Source organism: Colletotrichum destructivum, chromosome 1 (assembly GCF_034447905.1).
Source record: "Colletotrichum destructivum chromosome 1, complete sequence".
Lineage (NCBI taxonomy): Eukaryota > Fungi > Ascomycota > Sordariomycetes > Glomerellales > Glomerellaceae > Colletotrichum > Colletotrichum destructivum.
Window position 1 is genome coordinate 5,901,463 of NC_085896.1, and position 18,815 is coordinate 5,920,277.

The 18,815-nt window shown below is 56.6% G+C and overlaps 4 protein-coding genes across 4 annotated transcripts; 1 reads left to right on the forward strand and 3 right to left on the reverse strand.

Moving 5' to 3' along the window:
* Positions 1 to 341: 341 nt before the first annotated feature.
* On the reverse strand, positions 342 to 1,394 carry CDEST_01797 (Putative Fat storage-inducing transmembrane protein; the record flags this gene model as incomplete). Its single annotated transcript, XM_062917956.1, has 2 exons — positions 342 to 443; positions 504 to 1,394. The coding sequence occupies 2 exons, from the start codon at positions 1,392 to 1,394 to the stop codon at positions 342 to 344; spliced, it is 993 nt and encodes a 330-aa protein (XP_062774007.1).
* A 588-nt stretch (positions 1,395 to 1,982) lies between these two features.
* CDEST_01798 (Putative pectate lyase superfamily protein) lies at positions 1,983 to 6,085 on the reverse strand. Its single transcript, XM_062917957.1, has 5 exons — positions 5,857 to 6,085; positions 4,863 to 5,190; positions 4,537 to 4,782; positions 4,198 to 4,461; positions 1,983 to 4,104 (listed from the first exon to the last, which is right to left on the reverse strand). Exons 2-5 carry the CDS (start codon positions 5,119 to 5,121, stop codon positions 2,504 to 2,506), a joined length of 2,370 nt encoding a protein of 789 aa, XP_062774008.1. The 5' UTR covers positions 5,122 to 5,190; positions 5,857 to 6,085; the 3' UTR covers positions 1,983 to 2,503.
* A 6,285-nt stretch (positions 6,086 to 12,370) lies between these two features.
* On the reverse strand, positions 12,371 to 16,371 carry CDEST_01799 (Putative F-box domain, WD40/YVTN repeat-like-containing domain superfamily). Its single transcript, XM_062917958.1, has 3 exons — positions 15,332 to 16,371; positions 13,822 to 15,210; positions 12,371 to 13,760 (listed from the first exon to the last, which is right to left on the reverse strand). Exons 2-3 carry the CDS (start codon positions 15,015 to 15,017, stop codon positions 12,773 to 12,775), a joined length of 2,184 nt encoding a protein of 727 aa, XP_062774009.1. The 5' UTR covers positions 15,018 to 15,210; positions 15,332 to 16,371; the 3' UTR covers positions 12,371 to 12,772.
* A 1,801-nt stretch (positions 16,372 to 18,172) lies between these two features.
* CDEST_01800 (uncharacterized protein) lies at positions 18,173 to 18,664 on the forward strand (the record flags this gene model as incomplete). The annotated part of the gene is made up of 1 exon (XM_062917959.1): positions 18,173 to 18,664. One exon carries the CDS (start codon positions 18,173 to 18,175, stop codon positions 18,662 to 18,664), a length of 492 nt encoding a protein of 163 aa, XP_062774010.1.
* Positions 18,665 to 18,815: the final 151 nt, after the last annotated feature.

Genomic DNA, 18,815 nt, shown 5'->3' on the forward strand with positions numbered 1-18,815 from the left:
CCCCCCCCCCCCCCCCCCCACTTACACCGAGGTCACCGAAACTCGCCATTATTTCATGGGCGCTACACCGTACAGAAGAACAGAGGAACAAAGAGGATGGCGAATGAAAGGCCCTTACAAGCAACAAAGAGGCGGCTGTTTGCTTATGGACAGCTAGCGTGTCTTGGTTGACTGTAAATCTGTCAACGCTGCTATCCGGAACGCTATGTCTTAGAAGAGAAACAGAACCATTACAGAAAAGGACACTTCACGAAACGACATGGCAGTGGAACTGGATATTGGTTGTATTGTATTAACATCAAACCCGGTGCTATGGGGTCTCTCATTGTATCATTCGCGGTCTAAATTCCGGGCAGGCCAACAGCCTGTCGTATCGCCGGGATGAATCGAGGGAGGATATATACGCCGTACAGCGCGACGAAGGCAGTAACAAGACCGGTGACCTATTATAAGCATTAGAAAAGTCATTGAAAACAACATGGTATGGGTATCATATCACGTACCTTTTCAAACCAGGTGTGGAAGTAGATGGCCGTCATAAGCAGCATCCAAGAGCTCAAGCCAATGATGGCAGCCGCGAACTTTCCGCCCAAGCCCAGGGCGTCGCCGGGGACGGGCTCTCCTCGCAGACCCTGCGACTCGACGGTGGCCGTCTTGATGGCGCCGTCCGTCATGACGACGCTGCGCTCTTCTCTGCTCGACCCCTTCCAGCGCATCACCACCCATCCGACCTCGGATAAGAGGAAGCCGGTGCCCAAGACCAGGAGGAACACATGCCCCGAGATGTCGTGGCCGCCGCTCCAGCGCCCGCCGGAGGCTTTGCACGCGACCGCAGTGAATACCTCCTTGGCGTCTCCCTCGCCCATCTCAACCTTCTCCTCGACGAGCTCGCACTTTCCTCCGGTCCAGCGGAAACCGCGGTCGATTATGGCCGGGCCGAAGAACCACTGCGTGACGAAGAACCACCACGTCGTGACGAGCGCCCAGCGGAGCGTGGCCTGTACGCGCGTCGTAATGTTCTTGGTCGCCGGGTGGGTGAGGACGAAGGCGAAGAAGGCGGCCGTGACCCAGAACCAGCCGCGCTTGACAAATATGATGTTGAACAGGTTCGACTTGCGCGCAAAGTACGACGGCGCCGTGGACTGGGAGTGCGCCTGCGCCGCGGCGTCGTAGTGCGAGGCGCGGACGTCGGGAGAGAGCAGCGAGAAGACGGTACCGAAGAAGAGTATGACCGGGAAGGAGGCCAACGCTATCGTCTCGGTGGGCGTAGGCAAAAAGGGGCTGTTTCGCGTCGTCCTGGGGGACGACGAGGGGGGCGAAGTCGTGGCGCCGTTGAGTTCGTCGAGTGCGCGCCTAGTCTTGGACCGCATGCTGGGTGCCGGTGGTGTGTCCATCGTAAGTCGTTTTGAAGGGCGCAAAGTGTGTGTTATCGCATCAAGGGCAAAGGAGGGCCACGAAGGAAGAGGATCGCAAGCGACGGCAATGTTTAAATTGGCGGCGGGATGGGTGGACAGAGGCCGGAGCTTGGAAGAAATCGACAGGGCAGAGTATGACGTTGCCGATACGTGAGGAATCAGCCTGGAAGGGTACGTACTTTTTAGCGAAGGCGTAGCGGCAAAAAATTGGAGAGTCGGTCACCGGGTAACGCCGACTGGCCAATCGCTATCTTCTAATGTCGGTGAATGTCACTTGCCGAGGCTTGCTGTGTAATTGAATATTCGGATATGAGATATGACGTACCGGAATATGAGAAAGGACACATCGCGGCAGAACATCACAGTCAAGAAGAGAACCAGTGGCGACACTAGCCTGATCGGCCAGTCGGTTACGGTCCTACCTTGAAGGACTCACAAATAACTTCATATAGAATAGGTAAGAACATGTTCCGTGTTGTCTGTGGCTGAGGGGGCTCGTGTCATACCATCTCACGCAAGACAGGCAGGACTCATGACCGTCCTCACATCGCATTCAACGGACAAGAATTAGTCAAACCAAACGGATTTTGTATGTATGGATGGTATCAAGGTTGCCTCTAAGGCAAAAAAACAAAGTCAATCCCCCCATCCCGTATTTCGTGGATCCTCAGCGCACAATCCTTCGTTCGTTTTCTAGAAACCCTCCTACCCAAACTCCAACCCCCATAATGCAAGTGTGCCTCCTGCCAGTATTTCATGGCACAAGAAGAAGAATGAGAAAAAAGGAAGACGCATCTGACACGCCACTGGACTGACATACCACGGACCACGGGGGTGGGAGGGGTGGCGGACGATGGCCACGCCTATCCGAGAATAGCATGGCGGCGGTTCGCGATCATCAGCTTCTGGGCGTGATCATAGCCGTCCTCGTACGCCGTCGTTGCCAGCCACGAATCCAGGGGAGACAGCGCCGGCATGCTCGGGACCGGCGAGATCCCGTACCGGGGCCTCTCCTAGGACGGCTCGTGAACCGGGAATGGGCCGGGGACCCAGGGCCCCTCCGCTTCGTAGTAGGCGCAAGAGCTCTCCTAGAGGGACGGCGCCTGGAAGAGCGCGACGGTTGCGCAGAAGTTGTTGCGGTTGTCGCTGTCGAGCGCCGCGCTCTTGCCGTTGACCGTCACCATGTTGACGGCCGCCTTGGTGCTGAGGCCGAAGAACTTGACGTCGCTGTTCTCGAGGGACACCATGTGGTCCTGGCAGTTGTTCTGGCCGACACACACCTGGTCGTAGTTGTCGAAGAAGGAGTACAGGCCGGCGCCGTAGATGAGGATGTCTTTGGAGTCGATGGCGCGGACGCCCCACGTGCGCGCGCACCTGTTGCCCTGCCCCGCGCAGAAGGTGTCGAAGTTGGGGTCGAGGATGGCCTGGTTGACGGTGAAGGGCGTCTTGGCATCCGGGTTGCCCTGGAAGTAGGCCGTCTCGGTCTGGATGTGCGCCATGTAGACGTTGGAGGCCTTGTTGAACTGGTAGTTGTACAGCACGTTGTGCTCCGACGCCGTGCCCCAGAACCAGGTGCCCTTGGTCGCCTCGCAGAGCACGCCGCGGCCGTTGTAGATGTTGATCTGGGCCTTGCGGTCCGGCAGGTCGAGCTCGTGGTCGGCCACCCACCACCACGTGTTCTCAAAGTAGCCCGACGACTCGGCCGTCATGTGGGTGAGCATATAGGCGCCGATGCACTCGGGGTTGGCGGGCGCCGTCACGTTGGGGTTCTTGGCGCACTTGTCCGACTGGAGCTGGGTGCCGGCGCTGCCTCCGATGCGGAAGTGGACGTCCCAGAGGCCGGCCGCACCGGGCGTGGACCCGGCGATGTTGTACTCCATGAGGATGGCGCCGGCCTGGGGTCCCTGGGTCTGGATGATGAGGTCGCTCATCTCGAACGTGCCGACGTCGCCGGGCTTGCCGACACGGAAGACGACCTTGGGGTTGGCCTGGTCCTTGAAGGCCGCGCCGTTGGCCATCAGCAGAGGCCAGACCTCACCCGTGATCTTGATGTCCTTGGGCACTTCGACCGTGTCCGAGATGATGTACGCGCCGTGGTCAAAGTAGACAATGTCGTTGGGGCCGGCCTTGTTGAACAGCGCCTGGATGGCCGCCGTGTCGTCGCTCTTCCCGTCGCCCTTGCAGCCGTTGGCCTTGGCGCTGAGGAACGAGCTGGCCGGCACCTTCTCGTACTGCGGCTTGCTGCGCGTGACAACCTTGCCGTCTGAGGCGAGGAGGACGGCGGGCTTGACGACGGCGTCCTGGGCGGCCTGGACAGCCTTGCCGCTGCCGGCGGCGGCGCCCGTGTATGTCTTGCCCTGGATGAAGGAGGCGATCTTTTGGTTGCCGGGGAGGATGGTGGCCTTGGTGTCGAGCATCTGGACGGCGGCGGGAACGTTGGCCGACATGTCGACGTTGTCGAGGATCAGACTGCCGTTAGTCGCGGACGATGCCGGGCTGTAGGCGGTCAGGATGCCGACGGGCGTGTTGCTGATGACGCTGTCGAGGAGCAGCACGGAGCCGACCGTCTGCGAAGCGCCACCGCCGTTGGACATGTCGATACCGACGCCGCAGTTGTTGATCTTGACGTCCTGGAAGGTCCAGAGCCAGTTCCAGTTCATGTAGACGGCCGTCTTGCAGTTGTTGAAGGCTGTGCATGCCATACGTCAGTTTTGGACCGTGAAAAGAGGAAGATGGACAATAATAGGGACAGAAGGATGGGAGGGGGGATTGGAGGACTTACTCAGGTTACGCGTGGTGAACTGCTGCGATCCCATGAAAGCACCATACTTGCCGCCATTGAACGTCAGGTCGGTCATGAAGCCGCCGGACCCATTGTCGATGAAGATACCCTGCTGGACGTTGGCCTCGCCTCCGTCGGTGCGCATGTTGAAGACGATGTTCTGCAGGCTGGTGGCCTGGGCGACCTGCCAGTGAATGCCGGCACCGGAGGTGAAGGGCATGCCAGTCAAGTCGATGTTGAAGTTGCGAACGAGCTTCCAAAAGTCTAAGAGAGAGAAGGGGTTAGGTTAGCAACGGGGGAGCTTTCACAACACGCACAAGTCATGAAGGGTTAACTTACTGTTCTGGTTTGTGTGAGCGTTATTGCCCTGATTGTCGTACGGGTTGGCATCGATCACAGCCATGCCGGTGAAGCTCGCGGCCGCCTTGATGGTAGGCAAGGCGGTGGCGTCTCCGACCATGTGGGTGTAGTACTTCATGACGATGGGCTTGCTGACGACGTAGGTGCCGGTCGGGAAGTAGACGAGCGCAGGCGTCGTGGTCTGGGAGTCACAGCCGAAACCGCAGCGGTTTCCGTCGTCCATCGCTAGAAACATGAGTTAGCTCTTGCGCATATCAAGAGATGGAACAGAGAAGGGGGGGGGGGGGGGGGGGGGGGGCTCTTACCGGCCTGGATAGCAACGGTGTCGTCGCTGGAGCCATCACCCTTGGCACCGTAGTCCTTGACGTTGCGATAGATCTTGTAGTTGGCATCGCCAAATGCAGAGGTGCCGCGGCGCTCGATCGTCGAGACCCAGAAGCCGGCGGCCGCACCGGGGGTGGCAGCCTGGGGCACGGGATCGGGCGTGGGAGCCGCGAGCGCGTCCAGAGAGAAGAGGCGCAAGGCCAGGAGGGTGGTCGTGAGGACCGAGGAGAGACCCATCATGATGTAGAACCAGCTGATCGTGGGGTTCCTCTTGCGGTTTGTTGGTGGTAATGAGAACGAGGGTATAGACTGCCCAGTGTCTCGACGTTAGCTTGATGTATATGCAGGATAGTCAACGATGCTGATGCTGATGTTGATGAGAGGCGGCTGCGATTAAATACAAAACGCAGCAACCTGTAGAAGTTGAAGAAGAGACTCGAGACTGCTCAAGTATGAAGTATGCAGAAAGACAGAGTTAAGTTTTTGTTTTCTTGTGCTCTGTACCAGAAGAGAGTTGAAAAGGGGGGACGGGGCAGGATGGCTGTTCCTCTTCACAAACGGTCCATGATCGAGTAGCCACTACCTTAAGTATGTCAAGTGCGTGAGTGTCGGTGACTAACTGACAATTCACTTGCACCGGCCTGCTCCACGAACACCCTTATTGTCTGTGACTAAGGAGGACTGATGCGCGTCACAAGCCTGGATCATGTCCCATTGTTGCCCTTTCAGACAAGACAACCCTCTTTCACCTCGAGTTCCATCGAAGCAGACTCAAAGGGGGAGGGAGGGCCTGGGTTACTACAAGTCATACGTCGCCGTGCTTGCTGGGTTACCATGCCACCGAACCCGACCGCAACAGAGATTAAGAGCCGAGACAATGGGCCGGCCGGGAGGGTGTGAGAATGAGAGGGTAAAGGAGCCACGGGATCCAAGTCGGGAAGGACGACACACATCAACACGCAACACACCACTCACCAGACGAGGGTCGAAAGTGACGACAGTAGCGGGTGACGGCCGATCAAGACGCGCACCGGTTGGTTTGGATTGGATTGGATTGGGTGAATGAGCGACTTGAAAACGAACTGAATAGGCAGAGAGGGTGAGTTATCCCCTCTTGGGAAGACTCGACGGAAGGAAAAAGAGCGTCGACGGGAGAGCGAGGTTGAGACGAGAAGAAAAGGAAGGGAAGGAAAGGAATCACAAGCTTTAGGAATAGGTTGACGGCAACATCACCGTCTTATATCGGACTTACGTACCCTTTGGTCCCTCGTCGCATGCCTCACAGGGCGATTTAATACCCCCATGGTGACTGGCTTTACAGTACCTCTCTCTCTGTCTCTCTGTCACTCTCAGTCTGAAGCAAGCTAGGGCCCTGGATCCCGGTTCCCCAAGCAGAAGAGCTGCTTGTGGAGGGAGGGGGGGATGACTGGATCTCGGTCTCCAGCGCAGAAGGAGGGCGAGTAGAGTTGATAGGAGGAGCAGAGGAGGGAGCGGGGGGCAATACTGGACGTCCGTGGCCCGGCCGAGCTCGTCAAACCAAACCTAGCCGGCACCAGGTAAAGCGTAACCTTTGCTGGTTGTTACCCCTCGTCTCGTCCCGCCGGCTTGCCGCGATGAATAGGCAATCCAGGATCGAGGATAAAAATGCGATGAAACAAGGATCAGGAGAGGGGCGCTATTGGCTGGGAGAGAATATAGCTTCAAACAGGGTTGAAGAGAGAGGGAGGGGAGGGGGGTGTGGGTGCGTAGTACGGGTGCTGCCAGCAAGTCAAGTCGGACCAGATGGGCAGTGTGGTGAGTGTATGGATAGTGTATTGGGGTGGAGTGTACGAGACAGCTGGGCAAGAGACGCGATGCAGAAACAAAAGATGCGGAAAACAGAAAAACAGCACACGCAACTAGTTCGGACGAGAAGCGAAGGCCCTGTCTGGAGCTCAGGGGGGGGGGGTCGGTCAATGCGATGCCACAGCCGCCCCTAGTCTGAGATGGACCGCCACAACCATCATCCTTCACCCTTGCGACCTGGCCGGCCTGCTTCTGGAACACCCCACTGCTGGTGGTGTTCTGGTGGTGAGAGGTTGATTAGATCAGGTGCAAGGCCAAAAATTGGGAGCTCAGGAGGGAGAGGAGGAGTTGGTGATTCGATGGATGGATGGCCTGTATTAGGATTATGTAGGAGAAGAGAGAAGAACGAGGAACCTGGACGGACGGGCCATAGGCATAGGGGCTAAACTCCACAGAGACGGCAAGTCAAGCATCGGAAGATCAGCCCGCCCGCCCGCCCCCAAGGTGAAAACTCAAAAGACTCTGCAACAAGCTGGCTGTGTTTCTACAGGTACTACTGCTACTCCTATATGAGTACATATACATAGAGTAGCACAAGGACAAAGTCGCCGATAGTCGAAGCAGGTCATTCAACAGTTAGAGGTAGCATAAGGCGACCCCTACGTAGTAAGGGAAGATGAAAGACCAACAAGGGAGAAAGCGAGATTGATTGTTTGTTCTCCCCATTGTCGATTTTTGCCCCCCCCCCCTTGCCCTTGTCAATCTCTCCCCCCACCAAAACCCGCCCCTCCACGGATGAGCAACAGCAGGGATTCCTTTTTCTTCTTCGGGGGAGGGCACAAGGAGACGCCGGGGGTTTTTTCAGGATCGGGCATAGCGCCGTTTCAAGGCCGTCTGCCCTCCACCAGCGGTAGAGGCAGAGAGGGAATGCGAGCGTGTGTGTGTCTAGACTTGGAGACGCCCAGCAGCGCGTCGCGACCGATCCTACCCCCCGGCACTGGGCCTTGTAGTTGTCATCGTGCGTCGGGCGCGCGCCGTTGGTTGGATGGGCTTTGCTCCCACGGGAGATGATGGGAGAGGGAGGGAGTGGGAAGAGAGCGAGGCGCTTGTGAGTCCTGATGCCCATTCGTGCGTGTGTCCCCCTTTAATGTCCCACCACGTCACTCTGTATGGTTGAACGAGTTCCAGACTTGCGACGGACAGACAGATAAACAGACAGCCACCCAGCCGCTGCCAGACTTCGTCCACCTGGGTGACGGAACGGACCATGGGCTTGGACCTCGCGTACAACCTGTCAACTGAAGCCACGGACGCCGCAGAAGCATAGACGACAGTCATGGAAGTTGACGAGGTGCTACAGGCCTGTCGTTACGCGGGTTCTATCGCCTGTACGGAGTAGGATTGAGCTACCTACCGCCGAGGCTCCCTCCACACAGAATTAGACGCCCCCCCAGCCCGTGAAGAATAAGATGGAGAAGATAATGATGATGACGATGAAGGGCGTGACAACCTCTGCCACGAGGTAGCTCTGGATGAGACATACATGTCATCGTTCGCGTCGTCTCCGAGGACCTCACTCGCGGATGACTCTGCTTACCTCTCCTCCAACCCAGTCGAGGCTACTGCACTACCACCCCGCGAGATTCACAAGACTCGGCCCTTCTCCAGAGCCAAGCGCCGTCACAAGGGCGCGGCATCTTTTTTCTTCCGCCCATCACTACTATGTAGTTGGGCCTCCTAAAAAGGAGCCCGCCCGTTCGGAAACAGCAGACTGCCCGTGGCGTAGCTCTGAGAAGGTTGCCGCCGGTTTGTGGGGAGAAGCATCCACGATGATTGAAGGGGGGGTGGTAAATTTGATGAACAACAAATACGACAGCAACAGTCACTTCTCGGCAAGCCCGTCTCTCTCTCTCTCTCTCTCTCTTGGATGCCCTCTAGATACTCCTACGTCGTGAGGTCGGTCATCTGCGTGTGTGCGTGCCCGCCCCCCCTTGCAGGACTTCATATCCGCTGTCAACCGCCGGGACAGACCCGGGAGGCGCATATTACATGCACGCATGCAAGCGAGTTCGTAGACGACGAGGGCATCGCCGTCCCACGGTCGCCAGACACTAGCTGCATGCCACAGCACACCTATTGCATTCACTCCCGAGTTGTCATGCCGTACCTGAATGGCTCCGTCGCCAGTGCAACGCTGAAGCTTTTGCATCAGTCACATCCAATGCAACCTGCGCCTTTGAGCCTTGTGATACTCGCCGTACTATAACACACATGTCCTGGGGCTCTCGGGGACTCAGTGTTTTCGTTCTCGAGGGCTTAGTGTAGATGTCGAACAGACACGTCCTTCCGCTCTCTGCACTCTACAGTGAGAGACATGTTCGCAACGCATTGCCCAAGTCGACGCCGGTCCCAAGCAAACGCAGCCTCACAATGCGGGAACCAGCACCAGCATATCATACATCCTCGCCAGCGCGGCCGTTTCGAAACGTCCTGTCACCAACACACGACTCGACTTAACTTTGTTGCCTGCCTTGCTCATCCTTGCTATGTGCAAGCAATACTGAGTGTGTGGGTTGTACCTCCTCGTCTGTCCAATTGAGTTTCTGGAATAGTATAAATACCGCCCAAGAGTCATGTCCTTCTCTAGTCAAACCCTCGTCGAAAGTAAGCCCCGTCAGCGCATCTCGTATCACGCCCGCCGCACTCTACCTGCGCATATATGACCCTATTCCTAGTCACAAGCGAGACTTCTGCCAAGCCTATACGGGTCCTATATACCAAATGTGCGCAGGGGTCGACAAGTAAAGCCAGGCACAGCAGCGCGCGGGAGGGCCGCCAGTTGAGAGTCATGATACCGCGGAGTAGAGACACGCGATGCTGTCTCTTAGCCTGTCCCTATAACTTTTAAACTTGCAGCTATATAGTTGTATGTCGCCTAAACCACCACGTGCATTCTAATGTTGCACCACGCCACACACCACCCACCCATCTTTTCATCCCAGTTCTTTTTGACAGAGATTATCCACATGCACCTAAGCCATAAACCTTTTTTTTTTTTTAAGACGACGGTTTGGGAGAAGTCAAAAGAAAAAAAGAAGAAGAAAAAAAAGCATGGTATCCTCTCAACGAGGAAGCATAATTTTTCGTAAACGTGTCCATGAGAAAGTTACGCATTACTCATGGGCAAAGGAAGCACAGTAAGCTACTTTCTAGGTAGCAATGCTGCCCCTATCACCCATGCGTCCTTGTCTTCTCGTAGTCAGGTGGCGTCTCCGTGTTCCCCTGTCCACATGGCCTACACGATCGACGCCGAAGGGGAGAGCTCGTGGCCGCGCCTTGCCCTCGTGGAGGATGCTGTCGTCCCAGGCCGTGCTCGTCTATCGGATCGTCAAGTCGTGAGACCTCTGGGGAGAAGTGGACAACCCCCCCCCCCCCCCCCCCCCCCCTTCCTCCGACCGTTCGTTCCAACGGTTCTCACGGATACTAGGTCACGGAATGCATTTCCACACCCCCTCCCCATCTCCCCATCTCCCCGCTGACCTCTTCCCCCTCTCTCCGCACGTCTTTTCCCGCCTCCTAGATCATTTGCGACGGTCGTCGCCAGTAGTGCAGATCTCGCTTAGGGAGCAAGCCGGCCGGCCAGATGCGAGCCATCACGAGAGTCGAGGCGCTAAACGAAGGGCTTGACCAACGCGGCAGGCTGTTAGAAGACAAGGAGGGCTTGGCCGGCTTCTCTACGGCGCCATTCTAGCCTCCTCCCCGCCGGGTGAGGAAGAGGAGGACGAACCTGGAGATCCTGGAGGCCTTGGGGTAATAAGGGGGGGAAACCTGGGGTTGGCATAGAGTAGATGAGAGAACATGAAGCATCAGCCACAGTGTCACGAGGCCGAGCTACCTCCTCCCGGTCGTCCTTCGACACCAAGATCCTCAGCTATTTTGGGGCAAGCTATGTGAACAGAGGAGGATGCTGCCAGAAAATTAAGACGAACTCGTTCTAATCAAACTCCCTTCCAATTCTCTCCCGCCCCTCATCAGGCCGGTCCGACCGAACGGCGTCGCATCCGGCACCATTGCGGCGGCTCTCTTGCTGCGCGACGCAATATTTTTGTGCCACCCCTTTCTCCTCCTCTTCCCCATCCTCACTTAACTCAAACCTGATGTCTGGGCCGCTCGCCGAGAAATGCGGAGCGCGGGGGGGAGAGACAGGAATGGAAGGTCGCGTCGTGCCCGTCACGCCGACTCGAGACCTCCCCTGCCTGGTCTCGGTGTTATTTCAGCTTGACATCGCTCTCTCTCTCTCGGCTTCCAGCCCCTGGCTGTATCTTGGTCCGACAATTTGCGAGCAAGGCCAGCTGACACGATGCTGCGGGGTTGTGTTCTCCATGTTCAGTTTTCTTTTTATTCCTCCTCATTGTAGCCAGTAAGGCGAGCCGTCCTGCAATAGTCGTCTTCCAACCAGTCTCCGTACTTAGACACTCATTAGGTCTCTGGCATTGTTCCGTCATCCTCCAAACTCCATTTCCCCAAGATTCCAGCCAAGCTCACCCGTCCGTTCCCCAATGCGATTAGAAGTGTTCCTCGCCTCTTCAAATCGCTGGGTCTAGACAAACCACTGGTGTTGCTCGGACTGTTGCGCCTCGCATGGTTTTACGGCTCGGAGTCCTCTCTCCTTTCGCAACTCATAAATGAAAACCCCAACCTCATGATCAGCGAGCACGGTGTTAGCCTGTCGTATCGCTAATTTTATGATTAGCTCGTCAAAGCCATCACCTACTCGCCCTTTGGCGTTTCACAGAACGCCCTCCATGCGCAGGCACTTTGGCTGGTAGGCAAGGCACGGTCTGCGATCTACCAGCCCAAGTCAACCGTTCGCAGTGATCGCCGCGCTGGTGGCAGTTCATAAACTCCGATTTGCTTATGAAAATGTAAAGCCGACCCGAGTCTATCACAGGGGAGTAAACATCAAGCCTAGCTTTAGAAAATCCTACCTCGAGTCCCACGAGTACCTCCCCCCAAAGTCTCACGGCAACATGTGAGCATACTGCATTTTTAAATGCACATCGATGTTGTCTCAAACCTGACCCTCTCTGCTTCAAATTCGTCTTTGTCTATATACCGTCCTCCACCGTCCAACCAGCAAAAACCAAAGGTACACAAGTCTCCATCCATATGATATATACCAGATGAACAGAAGAAACCATCTCCGTCTCATATCATGTCGAAGCACAGACCCGGCCATCCATACCCCCTTTGCCACCTCCGATAGTCACCTCCAGACGCTGAGAAACAAATACTACCACACACAGTCCTACTGCAAGCACCACTGGAAACGAAACAAAACACAACACAGCAGAATGGAACGGGATGGAACGGGAAAAGAACGCACACGTGCGATGGAGAGGGAGCGCCGACCGCCAGGCTGTCTTCGTCTGCAATTCTCTCTCCTGCGTCAAGCCAAAACCTGACCACTGACGTCCCGACCCCTTCGCGCTCCCAAGACGACGGTCTGAAACTCAAATGGACTTCAGATATGGTGCCGTTAACCACCTCATCGATCGGGCCGTTCTTGCGTGCGAGGGCGGGCGTTTCCTCAGTGTGTCCGTGGTCTTGACACTCTTCGCGCCATTCCTAGCGCGGCTATGGAACACACTCAAGTCTCACTTTGGACACAGTCATAGAAAAGGGACTGGCCCACGAGAAGTTGTGGCGAAACAAATCTATTATGCTTCTATCCAGTAGCCGTCTATCAACATAGCCTGGGATGCCATGCAAAAAAGAAGAGGTTTGGCCCATGAAGAATGGAACCCGAACCAGAGGAAAAGAAGCCAAACCAAAGCCCATATAGAAAGAAAGCCTGTCACCCCAATGCAAATGGATGGAAAGTCTCCATCCTTGTCCGATACGCCTTTTGAGTCTGTTGTTTCCAGACGCCTACATCCTCGTGCTTGACCTTCTGTAAAGTCTACTTCTTCCCAATCAACTCGCTACCTCCCCCCAAGTCGTCATGAATGAAACTCGTGAATTAGGGCGGACCAGCCGTGCCGCTCTCAGCATTAGTGTATTACGTAGGTTTGTGTGTATGGTGTGATGCGTTTTTCATGAGAATTCAGATGTATCCGCCCTCGATCTCACAGACACCGCCGCTCTCCAGGGCCTCGATGCCCGGCACGTCGGCGCCAAAGTCCATGATGAGGATCTTGGGATCTTGACCTGTGCTGACGATCCGCCGGTAGTCACTCTTCGCGCTGAGCACCCAGCTAGCATGCCATCGCGGGAAGTCGAGCAATTGCCGACCCGTCTCCATGTCGAACACCTTGATGTCTGTGTCGTAACTGCCGCTGACAAGACGGCCGCTGACCGAGTCGATGTGCAGGCTGCGCACAAGGTTGTCATGGGCCTTCATCTCGCGGAGGCACTCGCCCGTGTTGGCATCCCAGATGCGAATGACCTTGTCGTTGCCCGCCGAGGCGACGTAGCGGCCGTCTTCTGAGAACTGGGAGCACGCCAGGCCTTTGGTGTGGCCCTGGAACTCCCTGATGTTCTTGCCCGTGTCGATGTTCCAAAGCTTGACGCGGAAGTCGCCGGAGCACGACACTATGGTGTTCCCGCGCATCTGGACGGCGTTGACAGGGCCCGAGTGCCCACGCAGCTGACGGAGCAGAGTGCCCGTGGCGCGGTCCCAGACACAGATGCTGACGTCCTTGCTGCAGGTGATGATGTGCTTCTCGTCGAACGCGAGGTCCAGCACAGCGGCGGTGTGATGCTGGAGACGGCGGATCGGTCTGTAGCCCGAGCGGACATTGTACACGATGCAACTAGAGTCAGACGAGCCCGTCACGAGCATGCGGTCGTCGTACTGCAAGCAGAGAATCGAAGCTTTATGGTGTGTGGGGAACGAAACCATTGCGGGCATCGACGGGTTTGCTCTTTGGTTGTCGGGAAGGGTAGCATAGTGAACTGTGTTGCCGTCCTCGTCGAGCAGAAGGGAGACGTCGTTGACGACCTCGGGCGGTCCAATGACCAGGCGGCATTCAAAAGTCCGCATGTCCCAGACCCGGATCGTCTTGTCGCGGGAGCCAGTGATGATCTTGGTCCTGGCGTCGTGTTAGCTAGCTGATCGTCTATCGGCAAAGGAGGCGAATGTGGTCTACTTACTCGTCAAACTGCAGGCAGTAAATACTGTCCAAGTGGCCGTTCAGATATACGGGCTTTGCCTTGCCCTCCCGCCAACGCCGGTCGAGCTCGTCCTTGGCCTTGTAGATGTGCTTCCAGTTGACGTCGGGGTTGATCGGGGGCACACCCTGGCCAGTTCCTGGCTGGACGGGGAGACTGGTCGCATAGGTACCCGTCTTCTCGCGTAGGAAAGACTCCCTCCAGACATGCTGGTTCTTGATCATCTGCTGCCATTCGCGGGAGACCCTGCTCGCGGTGCCGAGGGCGGTTGCGTCAAGATGGGCGAGCACCTGAATCGCCAGCTCGACAGGGAGCTGGGCGATAAAGTCGATACGGCTGATATTGGCATCCTCTGCCTCCAAGTCGACATCCGAGTCGCCGCCCGTGACAGTGATGCCAATACCGCTCTCACGATCGGTGAAGTCGTCTGATGAGGCACGGAGCCACTTGTTGTGAAGTGCCTGGTTCTGCGCGGCAGCGGCTGCTTTGGCAGCTCCGCCGGTATGGAAAGGAATGACCGGCGGCTCGTTGGCGTTGCCAGGGAGCGGCAGGCAAGGGAAGAATGGATCGGAAGCCGGGGCATCGCCTTGGGCGGCATCGTGGCCGTGAGAGGATTTGGTGTGGCGGAAGCTCGTGGCTTGACGGAGACGATGCCAGGGCGAGTGTGTGTGGGAAGTCCCCGGGCGCTGGATCTGGTGATGGGCATCGTCGAGACCGAGCCCAAGTCCATGGGCACCGCCGATGGAGTGTCTCTTGTGGTGGTGTACCATGCCCTTCAGCGAAATGGAGGCGCGACGAAACATGCCCTTAATGCTGCCGTTGCCATTGCCGTTGCCGTTGCCATTTCCATTGCCATTGCCGTGTCCTGGCGCGTGTGTGTCAAGTGTGTGCTTGAAGGCATTATCGTCGCTGGGGCTGCCGTGGCTCCGAGATCGCTCGAGGGAGAGTTCTTCGAGATGGCTCGGAAGGTCGGAGTCGAGATGGAGGATGCATGATTTGCGGCGCCAGGGCAACGAGAGACTCATGCTACGAAGGCGGCGTTGCTGCTGAAAGGAAGGTCTGGTGTTAACATGTCCGTCCATGTCATCTTCCTGGATGGCCGAGGCGGACGCGGGCTCGTCGTGGATGGCGTCCTGAGTCGGAGCCCATTCGGAGACGTGGTAGATGCGTCCAGACATGTCAAAGAGTGTTTGAAGAGGTTGTCAACTGTGTAAGGGGTTCGGTATCGAAGTCGAAATCGAAGTCGAACTCGGCCTTAAGTTGGTAGTCGACGGGGAGGCTGTCGGTATCAGAGAAGAGAAAGGGGGAGAGATCGAAACGCAATCGTGGGGACAGCGACACACAGGGCTACAGCACAAACAACCTGGGGATCTTCACATGGTCAGTGGGAGGCTCGGCGGGTTTAAACAAGGAAAGGAGAGGGCAACTTGAGTCGAGTCGAGTCGAGTCGAGTCGGGGCGAGTCGAGTCGGGGCGAGTCGAGGGGTCGTTACCTGTCGTCCAAGCTTCTCCCTTTTTTTCCCTCACTCTCCTTCTCCTATACGGCTATGCCGCCCTTCCAAGACCTGACTCTGTCTGGCGCGGCCGAAACTCGTAGGAGTCAGGACGGGATTGTCTCGGGCTTCGCACCAAAAGGCTGGGCGACTGCAGGGTAGACAATGGGGTGGATAGCAGGGTGGCGGCCAGTAAGGAGGCAGACGGGGCGGGCGATCTGGAGACGCGAGAGGGAGGGAGAGAGAGACTCGGATAGAGAGAGGAACGTCCTCCGGGGTCGGTCTCCGTACAGACACAGAGGGAAACCGGGCTGCAGTGCGACGACAGTGGGAATCACGGAAGTCGGCCGCCCTTGGGGGTCCTGGACTCTTGGGGGAGACGGAGGTTTGGGCGATTGGGGATTTGCTGGAGATTGGCCCTTTCAGGTTTAGGGTGTCAAGGGTTGATGGGAGTTCGTCCACCCCTGTCTGTTTGGCGTCCTTTTCAGACTTTTCAGGGTCCGTCGGACAGTTAAGAGGAGGGATCGGCTTGCTTGTTTGGGGCTTCCGGATTGGGGAGGGGGATTTCGGACGTTGGAAAACAGGGCGAGTGGGCTATAGACTCGACGGTGCCAGGAAATAATCCGTAGGAACAACTGGAAGGGGGGAAAACTCGAGGGTGGGCGGTTATTCGGATGATGGATGACGGATGAGAGAGAGAGAGAGAGAGAGAGACAAACTAGCGGAGCGAAGAGAACACGGAGAAGATAAGAAGAGGAGGATAGCGGCCGGCGAAAAACCATGTACGACCACGCGTTGGTGCGCGTGTATCCCGTGGTGTCTCCGGACGCAAGTCAACAAAGGAAAAGAAGAAGAAGAAAAAAAGGACGGCGGAAAAGAAAAGGAGGCGGCGGGTGCAGATGGAGGCGTATGGCGGTCTTGACTGTCGTGTAAATGGGTGGCGATGGATGTTGATGCAACGAATGTATTTGGGTAACGTAAGGATACTGCACTGTACAATGCTGAGCTGTACTGTGCAGATGTTGATTGCTGTCGTGACTTTCCGTCCGAGAAGAGGTATCTTTTCAAAAAAAAAAAAATTGTGTCAAGAGAAAGCGCGAGTCGGTATGCGACAGTTTGTCTGTAGTTAGGTCACCTACAGAGAGTGGACAGGGGCGAGGCCCAGGAAAGAAAAGAAAGAAAGCAAGTAACGGGCCGTTGTGAAGAACACAATGCTGCAAGGCGACAACAATGTCAACAAGTGAGCGAGGGAGAGCGAGTGAGAGTGAGAGACCGGGGTGGGAGTGAGAGTTAGAGTAAGACGCGGCCTGGCCGATCGCCCTGTTTACTGGTCTCGACTCGCGCTGGACGTGCGCCGCGCTTGTGACAGTGGACTGCAGCGTGGCCTGAGTCGTTGCAGTAAATACTAAAGTGACGGGAAGGAAGAGAGGCTACTAGATCATCCATCATCAATAATGAGGTGGCTTGGACTCGTGACAGGTGCTGACACAGTGACACTGGCACACTGCTGAGTAGATGTTGTTTCCCCTGGCCATGACACCCCCTCCAAACTCAAGGATCGACCCTCGTTGCCGTCGAGACTCGTTCCCAGCGTCGCAATGTTTATGTTTGAAGAAGTACCTGGGGAGATTGTCTCTGCTTCGAGATGCAAAGGGGATACGGATATGGGTTTGCGAGATACCTGTTGTTTCAAGTACTCAGGTCAATCTACCTACCTACACTGCACTCCAGATGCAGACACAAAAGTATCCGGTACCTCTCCACCACACTCGTGCTGTATTCGTCATTCTCTGCCCCTAATCATAAGACCTCGCAGCCCTCCATCTTGACCGCGATCTGCCAGATAGAGAGACAGATGCCTTTAGCCGCCTGCTTCGCCTTGCGCCATTCGCTAGCAACATGTTCGCCTCAGGGTCTTGGTCCCTGGATGCATGCACATTGATTGCACCCTGGAGAATCTCACCCTTTTCTCCGTTGCATGGTCTGTTAGCCTGTTGCAACCCTGCCGTCGGCTCAATTTATCGAGCCCAAAGCCAAACACGGTCCAGAGGTACTCTTGATAGAGTACATAAAATCTTCTCACCTCCACTGCTCTTCGACTTAACCGACTTCTGTAGTCCGCAAGGCGTCGCTGTGATGAAACAGTTTAACTCGAGATCCCAGTGCTATTGTCATTCACTCCGGTGCTCCGTCGTCAAGAGCCAGTTGTCTTCTGGTATGGACACACGCCTCGTCCATTCCACTAATCCGCCAGTCGTTGGACAGCTAGGGAAATGAGCAAACACACGCTTCACATTGGCAGCTCTGGAACCGGAAATTGCCTGCCATCCCTTTCGCAGAATGCTGAAGGGGGTCTGCATGCACCAGTGATGGCTTTTCCGCTGCGGATACTTGTCTGTACTTCTGTACGGAGTGCTTACAGTGCAGATAAGCCCAGAAGGGTTCACCCTCATGCCGGAGACCGGTCCCTAGATGGGAAATCTTCGAGAACGAATGCAGGATTGCGAATCGCAAATCGCCCCTCGAAGATGGCGTGTGCTGGGCACGGACTATCCCCGTCCATTCGGCTCCGGAACTGCGGGGCCGGGACCGCCCCCCGGAGCTACAGTTTTTCCACGCTCTTGCCCATGACGAAGAGAGGTCCATCAGGGTTCCCGTCACGCCAGAAGCCCCCATGATGAGACGAAACCCGCCTTAACGTTCGAACCCCCTCAGCGCCTCTTCTGCTCTTGTCCTGCTCTCTTCTTGTCTGCCATCCACCGACCTATCGCTGTAGAACATTACAGCATCGTCGCCCGCTCCTCGACAGCCTCCTACTCGAATAACCGAACAACCGCCATTATGGCTGCCAGCAACACCCAGCGCATGCGGATGGGTCTCGCCATTCCCAGGCTGTACCGCGTCTTCTTCCTCGGCATCGAGCCTGTGTCTGCCCTCATCGGCGCCTATTATGCCCATGTTCGTCCCGACGACTACTTGCACCTGACCCACGCCGTCTCCAAGCCGGATGTCATCCCTCAGGGTACCTCTATCGTCTTGTCGCAGCTCGCGAACCTCTACCTCTTCTTCGCTCTCAACGAAGCCCTCGTTCTACGCTCGACGTCAGACCTGCGTGTGTGGAAGACGGTACTCTTCGTGCTGCTGGTGGCCGACATCGGCCACTTGTATACTGTCCGAAGCCTAGGTCCCGAAGTGTACTACAATTTGCTCAAATGGAATGCCATCGACTGGGGAAACGTCCCGTTCGTCTACCTCGGGGCGTCGATGCGTGTCGCGTTCCTCGCCGGTGTAGGGTTGACCCGTCGCCGAACGCTGGCCGACAAGCAGCAGTAGGGCGAAGCACGGCGGAGACGACCCATCTCAATGCCCTGCCCGACCAGGGTGACGCTGCGGCGGCGGTGACGGAGGACCGCCCGAACATTGCACCGAGCCCGAGCTGCCGATATTCGGTCCGCAAAACACCGCGACCGACGAGCGAAAACTC